The 13,963-nt window shown below is 44.3% G+C and overlaps 2 protein-coding genes across 4 annotated transcripts; both read left to right on the top strand.

Moving 5' to 3' along the window:
• The first annotated feature begins 1,724 nt into the window (after positions 1-1,724).
• Positions 1,725-6,431, top strand: LOC123112287 (heat shock protein 90-5, chloroplastic). The gene is made up of 19 exons (XM_044533238.1): positions 1,725-2,126; positions 2,369-2,442; positions 2,537-2,662; positions 2,754-2,847; positions 2,948-3,031; positions 3,157-3,300; positions 3,395-3,511; positions 3,625-3,666; positions 3,746-3,826; positions 4,107-4,211; positions 4,283-4,423; positions 4,539-4,631; positions 4,725-4,802; positions 4,879-5,133; positions 5,217-5,319; positions 5,396-5,567; positions 5,656-5,761; positions 5,843-5,932; positions 6,018-6,431. The coding sequence occupies exons 1-19, from the start codon at positions 1,881-1,883 to the stop codon at positions 6,210-6,212; spliced, it is 2,346 nt and encodes a 781-aa protein (XP_044389173.1). The 5' UTR covers positions 1,725-1,880; the 3' UTR covers positions 6,213-6,431.
• Positions 6,432-7,987: 1,556 nt separating this feature from the next.
• Positions 7,988-11,356, top strand: LOC123112288 (uncharacterized). Of its 3 annotated transcripts, none has more exons than XM_044533240.1 (5): positions 7,988-8,121; positions 8,402-8,523; positions 9,093-9,927; positions 10,176-10,324; positions 10,858-11,356. In XM_044533240.1, the coding sequence occupies exons 1-3, from the start codon at positions 8,097-8,099 to the stop codon at positions 9,579-9,581; spliced, it is 636 nt and encodes a 211-aa protein (XP_044389175.1). In that variant the 5' UTR covers positions 7,988-8,096; the 3' UTR covers positions 9,582-9,927; positions 10,176-10,324; positions 10,858-11,356. The 3 variants fall into 3 exon arrangements, 2 of the variants coding, with proteins under 2 accessions (XP_044389175.1, XP_044389174.1); XM_044533239.1 differs by having other exon boundaries at positions 10,173-10,324; XR_006455335.1 differs by having other exon boundaries at positions 7,990-8,121; positions 8,186-8,523; positions 10,173-10,324.
• Positions 11,357-13,963: the final 2,607 nt, after the last annotated feature.

Raw genomic sequence — 13,963 nt, 5'->3', positions numbered from 1 at the left:
CGTTTAAACACAAAAATCTTTTATAAGACGTAGAAACTTCTTTGGGTTATCAAACTAAAATATGGATATGTTAACCTGGGTTCTATAAAAACCGAAAAACTGAGTTTATGTAGTGGTTTTTCCATACCAGTTTTGCACCTGAGCTCATGCCGCTGACTATAAACTTCAGCAAGACCCGCGACCGTGTGTTGTCCCTTGCGCGAGCGGCATGACCTGCTCAATGCCCATGGTGACAACTGCGACATCATCTATTTGACACCGTGGGCGGCGGTGTGATGTCTTCGGCGCGACCGGCGTGACCTCTCGGCACCCATGGCGGCGACGGCTGCGGCACCATGGACAACGACAGGTTGTCCTTGTGCAACGCCGCTCTTTAGCGTCCATGGCGACGGGTGCGACACCATCGACGACGACATGTTGTTCTCGACGCGAGCAGCGGCCTCCTCAACGCCTATGGCGACGGCTACGACATCGACTACGACATGGTGCTCCCGACGCAAGCAACGGGACCTCCTCAGCGTGGTGACGGGTGCGACACGCGCGCGCCGAAGCTCCATTTTACTCTGGATAATAGTCTCCCAGCTGAGACCATTGGCACGGTGCTCAGACGGCCCAGCGTAGGTGCCCTGCCATTGTCATTGTGAAGTGCGAGCGGCAGGATGAGTACGGATACTACTTCGGCCTTCCGGGTGACCAACATAGCATGTAAGAAGCTCAAATCCAACATCCACGGAATAATACTCGTGCGATTAAGCTCATGTTGCTTCCCGAACAAAGAACTACCTACATAATCATATTCTAATTTTCCTCGATCCTCAAACAAGAATGTATATATTTATCTCAACGAAAAAAGTAAATAAAACCGGTTTTCCTAAAAATCTTTCAAAAACTCGTTTTCCGCTGGCATCTAATTCTCCACATCCAAACAAACAAAGGAGGCCATTACGGTCGTAGGCAGTTGGCGTTTGAGGAATAGTACCTCAGTCGCGGTCGTAGGCTGTTGGCGCTCGATGAACGTGACCCTGTGGATGTTGTTTCGCGGTATGCCATACCCCAGCTGGTTGGGGGTCGGTGAACATGACCTCGTTGATGCCATCCCACCACAGCCGGCTGGCGCTAGATGAATAGAACCTCACCGCCTCCATGCCCCGCGAGAGAGGAGAGGGAGAGCGAGGGAGGGGAGTGACCAAGGGGTTCGACCCAGTCGCTTTAGACATAGGTCGTTAACGCCGCGTAGTCACCGTTGTCGGCACATGAGGGATTAGTCATGTTAAAACGTGCTCAGAAAATAGCTAAGCATTTTTTATTGTTGCCAGAAATCCGATTCGGCGCAAAATACCACGAATCGTAAAATTATGCTAATCGTGACATGAATGTGACGGTTGTGTGCATTTTACTTCAAAAAATGCGACGAGACCGCGTCGTACGGTGACGGGACGGCGGGGGGCGGAGCAACCGAGAGAGACGGAGAACCTGGCAGCAGCCTCGCGGAGCCGCAAACGAACGAATGGTCGCCACTCGCGGAGCCGCTCCGCGCGTCGGACAAACAGCCTCCCACACATCCCACGCCATCCCCCCATCCACCGTCGGCTCCTCCCCATCCGACGGCGCCGCGCACGCGCACGCCCCCACACGCCACCCTCGTGCGCCCTACGCCCTTCCAGAATCCTCCCGACGCCCCGCTCTCGTCGTCGTCTCCCCCCTCGACCCTAAACCCACCCTCCACCATTCTATCCCAAGTATAAACCCTAGCCCAGCCCCTTATCCTTTCGTCTCCCCCTCCCAGACACCGCGCCGGAACCCAAACCATCCATCCGAACGACCAACCACCAGCGAGCGCCGCGACAAGACCCCGCCCCTCGACGCCGTCTGCCTCTCCCATGGCGCCCGCGCTGAGCAGGACCCTGGGCCCGTCGTCGGTGGCGGCGCTGCGGCCGAGCCCGTCGCGGGGGCTGCCGCGGGCCGCTCTCGCGCCGCAGGGGAGGAGGCCCGCCGGCGCCAGAGGGGTCAGGTGGGAGGCCGGGAGGGGCCGGCTGGTCGGCGCGAGGTGCGCCTCCGCCGTCGCCGAGAAGGCCGCCGGCGAGGAGGAGGAGGCCGCCGGGGAGGAGTTCGAGTACCAGGCCGAGGTGGGTGGAGGGGCTCTAGTCCTTGTGTAACATCTGGTTGGATTTTAGATCCCGGAGCATTTGATTTAGGAGGCGAGACGACGAGTCGGTTCTGGATTGCTGCGCTCTGTAGTGCTTCATTTATTTACAGGATATAATATAATGATATTGACTGAGAGTCTGTTGCCAATTCGTTTGTGAGTAGGTAGGTTTTGACAGTTCCAGGATTGGATGTTTATGCAGTTTCTCTTTCTGTCCTGCAGGTTAGCCGCCTGATGGATTTGATTGTTCACAGCCTCTACAGCCACAAGGAAGTGTTCCTTCGGGAGCTTGTGAGGTCAGTCTTCTGCTCATCAAGATGTATGATAACTGAACCATTATTAGAATCTCTGCTGACTATCTGACCTGGACAATTTTTTGTTTTCACCCAGTAATGCGAGTGATGCCTTGGATAAGCTGAGATTTCTCAGTGTAACTGATCCATCCGTGCTGGCTGATGGTGGTGACATGGAAATAAGGATTAAACCTGACCCTGATGCTGGCACAATAACTATCACGTATGTTCTTCTCTATGAGCTTAGCAGTTCAATCATCAATTCTGATAGAAGTCACAACTCAGTCTCAGACCTATTGTTTTGGATTTTACAGTGATAGTGGCATTGGGATGACAAAGGATGAGCTCAAGGACTGCCTTGGAACTATCGCACAAAGTGGTACCTCCAAATTTTTGAAGGCTCTGAAGGTGCACCTCCTTCCCCATCTAGCTTCATCAGTTTGTGTTCTATGATGACCTTTTTCTTCATTGTTGATGTTGATGTCAATTTGCTTTCTCTTTTTTTCAGGAGAACAAGGAGCTTGGTGCAGATAATGGACTTATTGGTCAATTTGGTGTTGGATTTTATTCGGCTTTTCTTGTTGCAGAGAAGGTACGGACGGAATATCTATTGGATGGATGTTGCTGCATGTTTTGAGGAACAATTTCAAATTATTCGTACATCTGTTTTGCAAGCCAAAAGTAGTTTCAAACTTGTGGTTACTTGTTGCCTTGCAGGTTGTGGTGTCCACTAAGAGTCCCAAGACAGATAAGCAGTATATATGGGAAGCTGAGGCTAACAGTAGCTCATACGTTATCAGGGAAGAGACTGATCCTGAGAAAATGCTGACACGTGGAACACAGATTACTCTCTTTTTAAGAGTAAGATAAGAAGCTTATACTGATATTCTGTACAACCTTTTTAAGAGTAAGATAAGTCCTAACATGACTCTTAACTATACTTTTGTTCCTTTAGGAGGATGATAAGTATGAATTTGCTGACCCTACGAGGATTCAAGGTCTAGTTAAGAACTACTCGCAGTTTGTTTCGTTCCCCATTTTTACATGGCAGGAGAAATCTAGAACAGTTGAGGTAGGATTTTGAGTATGCTCTGCTTTAAAGTTTAAACCTCCAGTCATACTAAGTTTCGTTGGAATTGATATTTATTTCTTCTCTTCTGTGCACTTGTTACATCCTCTAAATAGGTTGAAGAAGAGGAGTCAAAAGAAGCCGAAGAGACAGCAGAGGTTAGCTTTATGTGCATTTGGTTGTCACTGATCAAACTAATCCATATTGTATATAAAAATAATCCCTCCTCTTTTGTAGGGTGAGAAGGAGAAGAAGAAGAAAACTATCACTGAGAAGTACTGGGATTGGGAATTGGCAAATGAAACAAAGCCAATATGGGTATGTTGGCACCCAAATTATTTGTTTCCATATCCTTATCGTTGGTACCTGCAGTGTAACTGTCATGTGAAACATGTCTTTACTTTAGTACTCCCTCCGTCCCAAAATTCTTGTCTTACATTTGTCTAGATACGGATGTATCTAATACTAAAACGTGACTTGATACATCCGTATCTAGACAAATCTAAGACAAGAATTTCGGGACGGAGGGAGTAGTTTGGTTTTTTGTTGGATATATATTGAAGAAACAGAAGCTGAAATGAATTTTCTTGTCATGTAGATGAGAAATCCAAAGGAAGTTGAGGAAACCGAGTACAATGAATTTTACAAGAAGGCATTCAATGAGTTTTTGGATCCTCTAGCTCATGCACACTTTACAACAGAGGTGCGAACACTTCCGAAACTAAACGTCTGTTATGTTAATGCACACCAAAAATTGACTTTTGTTGCAAACAGGGTGAGGTGGAATTTAGGAGTGTTCTCTACATCCCAGGAATGGCACCACTTAGCAATGAGGAGATAATGAACCCTAAGACCAAAAATATTAGGTTGTATGTCAAGAGGGTTTTCATTTCTGATGACTTTGATGGCGAGCTGGTATGTTGCCACAATTTTTTTATTCTGTTATTAGAGTTAGAAGCTACTGTACTTCTTTGGTTACTATGTTAACAATGTTGTAATGGGCCGCTGAACTTTAGTGTTATCTCTGCAGTTCCCCAGGTACTTGAGCTTTGTCAAAGGTGTTGTTGACTCGAATGATCTCCCTCTGAATGTTTCTCGTGAGATTCTTCAAGAAAGTCGTATTGTAAGTTACTGGAAAGCATTTGTGACTTAATCTGCAGTTGTTTACTTTAGTATGTGGTTCTTGGAACTAATTATCACCATCCATATGTTTCAGGTCAGGATCATGCGCAAGAGACTTGTTAGGAAGACTTTTGATATGATTCAGGATATTGCTGACAAGGATAACAAGGAGGTAAGAGTTAACATCCTCTTATTCCCAAGCTGTCATTTCATCGGGCTTGTCTTGAAGCTTGACGCGCTTCGTGCAGGACTACAAGAAATTTTGGGAGAGCTTTGGCAAATTTATGAAACTTGGTTGCATCGAGGACTCAGGGAACCAGAAGCGCCTTGCTCCTTTGCTGCGGTTTTATTCCTCCAAAAATGAAACGGATTTGATAAGTCTGGATCAGTATGTGGAGAATATGCCCGAGACCCAGAAGGCAATCTATTATATTGCTACAGATAGTCTTCAGAGTGCAAAGACCGCTCCTTTCTTGGAAAAGCTGCTTCAGAAAGATATTGAAGTATGTGCTTATCTTGTTGATCATAGAATTGATTTTCTGTTGTGCTACAGTTGGCTTAAGCTGTCACTATTTCATTTTTTTAGGTTCTCTACCTTATTGAGCCGATTGATGAGGTAGCTATTCAGAATCTGCAGACGTACAAAGAGAAAAAGTTTGTTGATATCAGCAAGGAAGACCTAGAATTGGGTAAGTGAATTTGAATTGTCATGTGATTGGTTATAAGCAGTTTCTGCATGACAATAACATATATTGGCTGTTGCAGGCGATGAGGATGAGGACAAGGAAGAAACCAAGCAGGAATACACTCTTCTTTGTGACTGGATAAAGCAGCAGCTGGGTGACAAAGTTGCCAAGGTCCAAATTTCGAAGCGACTCAGCTCTTCACCATGTGTTCTTGTATCTGGCAAGTTTGGTTGGTCGGCTAACATGGAAAGGTAGCTGGATGGTTCAATCACTTACCCAATTTGGTAAACTAAGCGTGCAGTTGTTGTCCTAACACACCTCTTCAACTTGATATGATAGGCTTATGAAAGCACAGACGCTTGGTGACACATCAAGCTTGGAGTTCATGAGAGGAAGAAGAATTTTTGAAATCAACCCCGACCACCCTATTGTCAAGGACTTGAGTGTAAGATACCCGCAATCTTTTCTTGCATATCATACCTATTTGTTGTTGTTCAATCACTAATGTATACTTCGTGAATAATAGGCTGCTTGCAAGAACGAGCCAGAGAGCACCGAAGCCAAGAGGGCAGTTGAGTTGCTGTACGAGACTGCCCTGATCTCCAGTGGATATACTGTAAGTACAAGATACCTATATGCTCTCGTTCATGGTCAATTATGATACATATCGCTCGTGGCCTAATGATTGTTGCTTTGTCTAGCCTGAGAGTCCAGCGGAGTTGGGGGGCAAGATCTACGAGATGATGACCATCGCGCTTGGCGGGAGATGGGGTAGATCCGGCACCGACGAGGCTGAGACCAATGCCGACGTCGACTCTTCGGAAGGTGTTGTAACGGAGGTCGTTGAGCCGTCCGAAGTCAGGACTGAGAACGAGAATGACCCATGGAGAGATTAGTTAGTTATGTAGGCATCCATTTTTTAAAAAAGAAATACCCTGGAGGTGGATGAGCAAAAAATAGAAGTATCACTGGAGCCAGAGTGATGATGACATCGAGCGATGGACTGTCTTTGTAAGAACACTGAGCTCCAGAATCTTTTGTTATCTCCCAAGGCTAAATTTTGTATTGGACTTTTTTGACGGCCGTGAAATTAATTTGTCTTTATTACTGTACTATATACGTATGTTTCATGCATTTTACCTGCCTACTCTTTTTTGTTTCCGGAAACTTGTATCAATGATGCGTAGTGTATACAAAAACTGTCATGGCTATTCTCTATCTTGTGTCAATTGTCATGGCTTCGTTCTTCGTGAACTCCAGTTTGTACTGCACGGGAGCCTACTTGTGTGCGCTGGGCGTCTTTTTCTCCGAGGAGCTCGGGAGCACCAGGGGTATTTGTTGTACGTGCGCGCTAGCACTCCTGTGGATTGTTAACAAATTTTCTGAACAATTGCCATGAAATACTGACTGTGATCACTTGCAACCCCTTCATGTTACGGACAACAAACATGACAGAAGTGACACAGTTCATAACAGACAAACAAAGATGATGCTAAAGCTGAGTAGGACAGCCCGGTTCTATCATGACAGAAGTGACACAGTTCATAACAGACAAACAAAGATGATGCTAAAGCTGAGTAGGACAGCCCGGTTCTATCATATACTCCCATCCGTTCCTAGATATTTTTCTTTCTCGATAATCCATTTGAACACTCTCACACACAACCAACAAATGACTAAATACGAAGCAAAATAAGTAAATCTACACTCTAAAATATGTTATATACATCCGTATGTGGTAATCCATTTAGACACACAATCAAAATATTATAGATGATCAGGCGCTCGGGCACAAAAGCACTCTGTTCACTTACACAAGGATATCCCCCGGTATTGAAAGGTGGATTGGGGATTACACATCTTATTGGCTGGGTACCCCCCCTCCATCCTTGTTTTGATTTCTTCCCCTCCATCTCCTGCTTTTTCACTACTTCTATCTAAAAACTGCCTCGGTAAGCCCACGTCTTATTGGCTTAGCAATAAAATCCTATTCTTTAAAACCAATAAAATCATTTTTTTTGTATGCTGTCACAGTAACAATAAAATGATAAGTAAATCATCGTGATTGAGTACACAATCTTATTAAAATTATACAAATAATGAATGCGCAGTTATTTGTTTGTCCCGTTCCAATGACCGAGTAGTAGTAAGAGTGATAGACGTATACCGCTGAAACACACAAATTAAAAAAGAAATATTCTTCCTTCGTTGATTAGAAAAATCCGAGATACTATTATTTTTCTTGAACATCAGTACAGACACAAACGCTCATATATACACGCATACACTCATCTCTATGAACGCATACACGCACATCCTATCCCTATGAGCACATTCAAGAGACTGAACCGGCATATCATCTTGAGATTTTACGAAGTCAGCGTAGGCGACTCGTATTCCAAGGAAACCGTCTCTCCCACTAAACGCACATCGCCGGAAATCCTGAAATAAATCCAGGATAAATGCGAGCACCAGAATTTGAACTCTGGTGTTTTTTTAAGGAAGATCTGAACTCTGGCGGCTGGGGATACCACTGTTCATCTAACCATCCAATCACAGATTGGTTGAAAAAAAAATCGAAGATACTAGCAGGCAACGCTACGTCTGTAACACGAGCTATCTGTACGGTACTAGTACAACGCCAGGTACACAAGGGGATCGCATCGACGGAGGGTACGAGCGCCTTTCCGTTTGCTTTTGACGAGGGAACCGCGAGCAGCCAAGGCGTGCGGCTGGCTCCTCGCCGCGATCTCTCTCCGGTCGCCTTGATCGTGCCGGCCATGGCGGAATCCGCCCAATCCCGCGGTAAGCTAGCTCCTCCTCGCCTCGGCCTCTTAATTTGTTATCAGCTGATCCTCGAGTCATGTAGGCATTGTCGTCGAATTTGGAGGGTTTCCTCCTCCTACAAACGTGGGTGTGGATTTGACCTTGCGACCTAGTGATTCCAAAAACTGTTGATGCCATTGCCCAAGAGCTGAAACTTCTGGATCTCGGTCATGTCGCGGCAGGGTGCCGTAATCTCGATGTCATTATTCTCAAGGGACCAATTGTCTGTTCCCAATCATAACCCCTCACTGTATTTCAGGCGACTCGGGTTCTTCGGCAGTTAAACGGAAGTGCCCACCCTGCCAACAAGATGACGGCGACGACGACCGCACCGGTTCAAACTCTCACAATGGAATCAGCTCATGGAACAGCCTTTCCGAGGTACCTACTATACCTCCTTTCGCTACTGTAAGATGTTTTGGATATTTCAAAATAGACTAAATATGGACTGAAATAAGCAAACAGACACACTAAAACGTATTTATATACACTCAATTCAGAAAAAAGTTAGAACATCTTATCATTTGGGACGAAGGGAGTAATAGTTTGCTTTGACTGTATATTATGCTCCCAGACTATTCCAGTTCTGTTCGGTCAAAGGAATTGCAACATCGTTTCTCTTCTGAATTAGACCTTGTTAGTGAGGTGCCAAATATTCAGACGGATGTCAAGCTTGCTTTTATTTCAGTTGGTTAACCACACCAAGTTTGTGTTCCAGAAAAGAATGTTGCACTATTAGCCTAGTGATGCCATTGTCCTACTGTAGAAGTAAACATGCATCATCTCTAACCAGCTACTGACCAGTCATGTTCTAGTCCACTTTCTTAACACAAGGTTATAGTGCCACTACATATGGATCGTTTTTTTTTGCCCCACTACTGGTTATTGACGCCATCGTTCTGATATTATGATGCCAATGCGCTGATCGCCTCCCTTGCTTCTGCCTGCAGGATGTCGTGCATCATATACATGGCCTAATGCCGCTGCGAGACGCAGCACGTGCTGCGTGCGTGTGTCGATCATTTCGACGTTCCTGGAGACACTATCCTAACCTCACCTTCGGCATGAAAGAACTGGGCTTGATTGGAAAAGCAGCCACAGTGGACGAAGGAGCAATGGATCTTCTAAGCAGAACTGACCATATCTTTGGAAATCATTCAGGCATCGGAGTGAAGACGCTTGAGCTTCACCTCCCCTGGAAGTGGAACAGACTCGACACCTCTTACGTCGACAGGTTCCTCAAGGCTGCCATTGCACCCGGTATCCAAGAACTCACCGTGATGCTGCCCTTGTTCCGGCACTGCAGAACAGACTACAACTTCCCGTGCTCGCTTTTATCAGGCGAGAGCGGGCGGTCAATTCGGTATCTTAAACTCACCAATTCTATTTTCCATCCCACCGCCGGACTTGGTTGCCTGACGAGATTGCATCAGCGATGACGAGTTGGGGTCCTTCCTTTCTGATTCTTTGGCTTTGAGGCATCTGCGACTCTCTTGTTGTGATGAGATCGTCTGCTTGAAGATACCTTGCCTGCTGCGGCACCTCAGGTCCCTGGAGGTGTTTCAATGTAAGATGCTACATGCAATTGAGAGCAATGCCCCAGATATCTCTAGTGTAGACCTTGGACTTGGCGACCAAGTGGATTTCTCACTCTCACTGGGAGATGGTTCATCTCAAGTGAAGCAGCTCCGAATATCACCTGCATCCCCAAGTTATGCTCTCGGCAAGCTTCCATCAATTACACTCGCTCTTGAAGCCCTTAACATATCGTTGTTGCCACACGAGGTATGCATAATCTCAGACTTTAGACCGATAATTCCTTGGTTTTGTATTCCATCTCCAGCGGATCCTCTAAACTTAAATTCCTTGGTTCTGCGATCAGCTATTGCTCTAAGGACTACTCCCTCTGTTCCATAATATAAGAACATTTTTCAAGCCATGTAAGCTTGAAAAACGTTCTTATATTATGGGACGGAGGGAGTAGTTGTTATGTCAAGTGACAAACTAATCTGATGCACCTCTTTCTTCAGCAGGTGAGCACACCAATGGTGCCTGGAAAATTCCACCACCTCAAGTACTTGAATATTTCTCTTCCGCTGTCTCGGCAGCAGATGAATATGATTATTTGTCTCTGTTAGCTTTTCTTGATGCTTCTCCTGCCTTAGAGACTCTCGTCTTGAGGGTAAGTCCTGTTATATAGCCATTCAACAATTGAGCATTATTACCGTTCCTTTACAAAGTCGGTTTATTAATTAGCTCAATTGTCATGCCTATTGTCTTTAGTTGATCATAGATTTCTATTTTTACTACAAAGCTAAGTAATTTAGAAAATAACAGTATCTCTTTTCATAAATACACGATACAGTAGAAAGCTTGCAATCAAACTTTGTCAACTCTCTTTGATATAGTTAACCATTTTGACTGGTCAGGTTACAGCTGTTCCATTAGATTTGTCAGGGACCACTACACGAATATCATATTTTTATTAAAATAGTTATAGGAAAGTAACGGCCAAACATGCATATTTGAGATTGTAACAATGCTCAAAACATCATTTATTTGTGAACAAGTGGGAATATTGAGGTACATATACATAGATAATGCGCATCTCATGCAAATCTTGTCTTTGAGCCCATTTTTATTTTTCAGACGGTTCATCTAGAACTGTTGTCATCTTGTGAGAGTAGTTGACATTAACATATTGTGCCCTTGCAGTCAGCGAGGATTATGAACTGTGTTAACAGAGGCTACGGTAGGATTCACCGTGATGTTTCACATTTGGCGCGGGGGCAAGAATTTCGCCATGATAGCCTCAAGAATGTGACGATCTATAGTTTCTACTCTGCTAAGAGCATGATTGAGTTAACCTGTTGTATGCTGAAGCACACGGCTTCACTTGAGTGCCTGACGCTGGACACCACCTATGGTTACTCTAGGTGTTCCTCATGCAGAAGCGGCAGGTGCTTCCCCATGGACACGCGTGATGTCCTACAAGCCAAGAAAGCGCTCGTGGCTATAAGAAGATACATCAAGCCCGAAGTACCCTGTAATGTCAACTTGATTGTTGTGGAGCCTTGCAGTTCCTGTCATGTGAGCGATAACTGATTCTATACTTTTCTGTTTCAACTTAGAACTGCATATTTACATGGTATTAGAGATACGGAAAAAAAATGTCACTTGGCCAAGATTTTCACAAGACATGTTTGTTTTTAAACCGTTTACTGTTCACCTGGGGTCATCTGTGCTTGTGATCAGCTATGGATTACCAAAAAAACTGAGGTACTTCTCTGTGGTTGAGACTTTCATAGGATCTTAGTTGTAGGATCATTTAGCCGGCCTCATTATTACCATTACATGATGTACATAAGTGGGCATAGGTCTTAATAGTTAGTCTAGTATAAAACTTATATGGGTGTGGCTAGGTCTCGGTCGACTGAGATTTAACGGAGTCTCGGTCAAGTGGCATACCATGTAAGAAAGAAAAAGGAAAATCTTAAAAGAAAACTTTGCACGAATCTTAATGTATGACTTTACATATATAGTATCGACTGAGACATGACCAAGTGACTTAGCAAGCTGAACTTTTATTCACCCGGTCACATGATTGCTACATATTTGGTTTGTCTAGCCCAAGAGTCTAGCGGAGTTGGGGGGCAAGGTCTACGAGATGATGAGGTCGGCTGTTGTGAAGGTGCTGCAACGGAGGTTGTTGAAGCATCCGAAGTGAGCACTCAAGACTGAGAGTGACCCAGGCAGAGATTAGTTAGTGTTGTAGGCATTTTTCCAGCCCTCTTCTTGCACCACACTCAACCATAGATAACTATTGAATAAATATAACTTGGTGAAGTGAGCATGGGGGTGGGGGGCATATGACCCCTGTCCATTCCATAATAGTGCTAACGTCATGTTCTACAAATCACATTTTTTAAATTTAAGGGGCGGCAGCCTTCAAATCGACTCGGACAGGTGAATCAAAGGGCAATGGTGTGTGTCCTCCGCTCACCAACTTGAACCCCAGCACATACAAGTTTTTTTCTGAAAAAATATCGAATCTGTTATAAATATTTGTCAGAAGTACAAAGCACGTACGAGTTTCAAGTGTGTTCACCCTCTGTTTGCATCTTGGCATCAAGGTCCACGCCGCCTGACGTCTCGTCGGCCTTTAGGTTCTCAAACGCACACAACTTTTGGATGCCGACTTTCGACACGTACTAGTGTGGCTCCGAAGGCAAATAAGGGGAAGGGCAAAGCGAAGAAGTAGTGTACTACTATATGTTTATATATTTATAGATAGACATTGCGTTGATTTACGCTGCATGAATTATATGAATGTGGGACTGAGATATGAGGAGACAACTTAGGGGGCGGACAAATAGGGGCCAAGCCCCTCCTGTCCGCGCGTCCACGGACATATAAGGGTAAAATAGTGCAATCTGATTGAAGATTCTCTTGTATTCTTCCCACTTTCTATGCCTCTTGTGTAAGTAGATGATGCGTCTGGTGTTGTCGTAGGAACATTGATAAAAGCGATGCATAGGCGATAAAAACCAAAACTATTGCAAAAAAAGAGAGTTTTCGCTCGGTTTATATTTTGAAAATAATAAAGCATATTAAAGAGAAAACTATTAGGTTGAAGCCAACTGGGTGCCTACATAACAAAAAATTGTAACATGACCTAAATATATTTGCTCCAACGTCCCAATGTATATACCATATATGCCCACACAAATATTCCTGAAACAAATTGACATACATGATTGCTGAGGTGGCATGGTTGCATGTAGGAATGAAATTGGAGCCGAATTTTTTAGTTTTTCTAGCGGAAAAATGAAAACATAAAGGAAAAATGAAAGTGAAAAGGAAATTTTGCAAAGTGGAAACGAATTTGTGTGTGTGCGGAAATGAAATGATATTTTCCGGTGGAACAGGTGTAGAAACGAAATTTTCTGTTTCCGCTAATACGAAAAATCTCTATTTTGAATATGAGCACATGGCTGTTTTGTAGCCCAACAAACACACAATTAAACCGTACACACAATGAGCAAAATAGCCCAGATGGCCCAACTTCTACAGTACTACTACCACACATCGAGCATGGTAGAGAGCAGAACCCCTAACCCCTAATTGAGCATGCAGCCATCACTGACATATCCTATTATATAGCCATGATATATCACAAAATTTAGTAATCATCTTATCAATTGAACAACTTTGTTAGTTTCCTTGTTTTTTGATCTATGGTTCAAGGGGTCTTTAGCTTGTAAACACTCCGCTTTTATCTCTGTGTCCGTGTCGTATTTGCTCCATTTTGTTTTCGGTAGTGTTCGCTTATGTATTGTTTCTAGAGGTTTTGTTTTCGTTTCCGTGTAAAAAAGAAAACAAATGTGGCAGCACCTAGTTTTGTCCGTTTCCATTTCGTTTTCATCCCTAGTTGCATGGATAGGACAGTGCACAAATTATAACTTATGACCACATGCATGACTTAATGTCGTGGTTGCGTGAAGAGAAAAAATAGGTTGTTGTGTTAAAAAAAAGGAAAAATAGGAAGAATAGAGGATTAACTCTGCTCACTACTTTTAAATTTAATAAATGGTTCAGCCTAGCATTTTGCCCGCCGTAGACCCCTCAAATAGTTACTCCCTCCGTCCCAAAATATAAGAGTGTTAAAAACGTTCTTATATTTTGGGACGAAGGGAAAATAATGTATGTTCGGAATGTGGATGGTAATATGCAACGGCAGACGATGAGACATGATGTGCTTCGAGGCTGTGCGAGAGCAGATAGAAGGGATCAGAGGCTAGCACTCCCGGGAGCCACACAC

This window comes from Triticum aestivum, chromosome 5B (genome assembly GCF_018294505.1).
Source record: "Triticum aestivum cultivar Chinese Spring chromosome 5B, IWGSC CS RefSeq v2.1, whole genome shotgun sequence".
In the NCBI taxonomy this organism is placed as follows: Eukaryota; Viridiplantae; Streptophyta; class Magnoliopsida; order Poales; family Poaceae; genus Triticum; species Triticum aestivum.
This window is presented reverse-complemented; position numbering and strand designations above follow the sequence as displayed.

Coding starts and splice junctions, on each gene's coding strand:
- LOC123112287 (XM_044533238.1), top strand. CDS start 1,881: ATGGCGCCCGCGCTGAGCAGGACCCTGGGCCCGTCGTCGGTGGCGGCG. Junction 2,443..2,536: donor TTCCTTCGGGAGCTTGTGAG/GTCAGTCTTCTG, acceptor GTTTTCACCCAG/TAATGCGAGTGATGCCTTGG. Junction 4,803..4,878: donor CTGACAAGGATAACAAGGAG/GTAAGAGTTAAC, acceptor CGCTTCGTGCAG/GACTACAAGAAATTTTGGGA.
- LOC123112288 (XM_044533240.1), top strand. CDS start 8,097: ATGGCGGAATCCGCCCAATCCCGCG. Junction 8,122..8,401: donor GGAATCCGCCCAATCCCGCG/GTAAGCTAGCTC, acceptor ACTGTATTTCAG/GCGACTCGGGTTCTTCGGCA. Junction 8,524..9,092: donor CATGGAACAGCCTTTCCGAG/GTACCTACTATA, acceptor TTCTGCCTGCAG/GATGTCGTGCATCATATACA.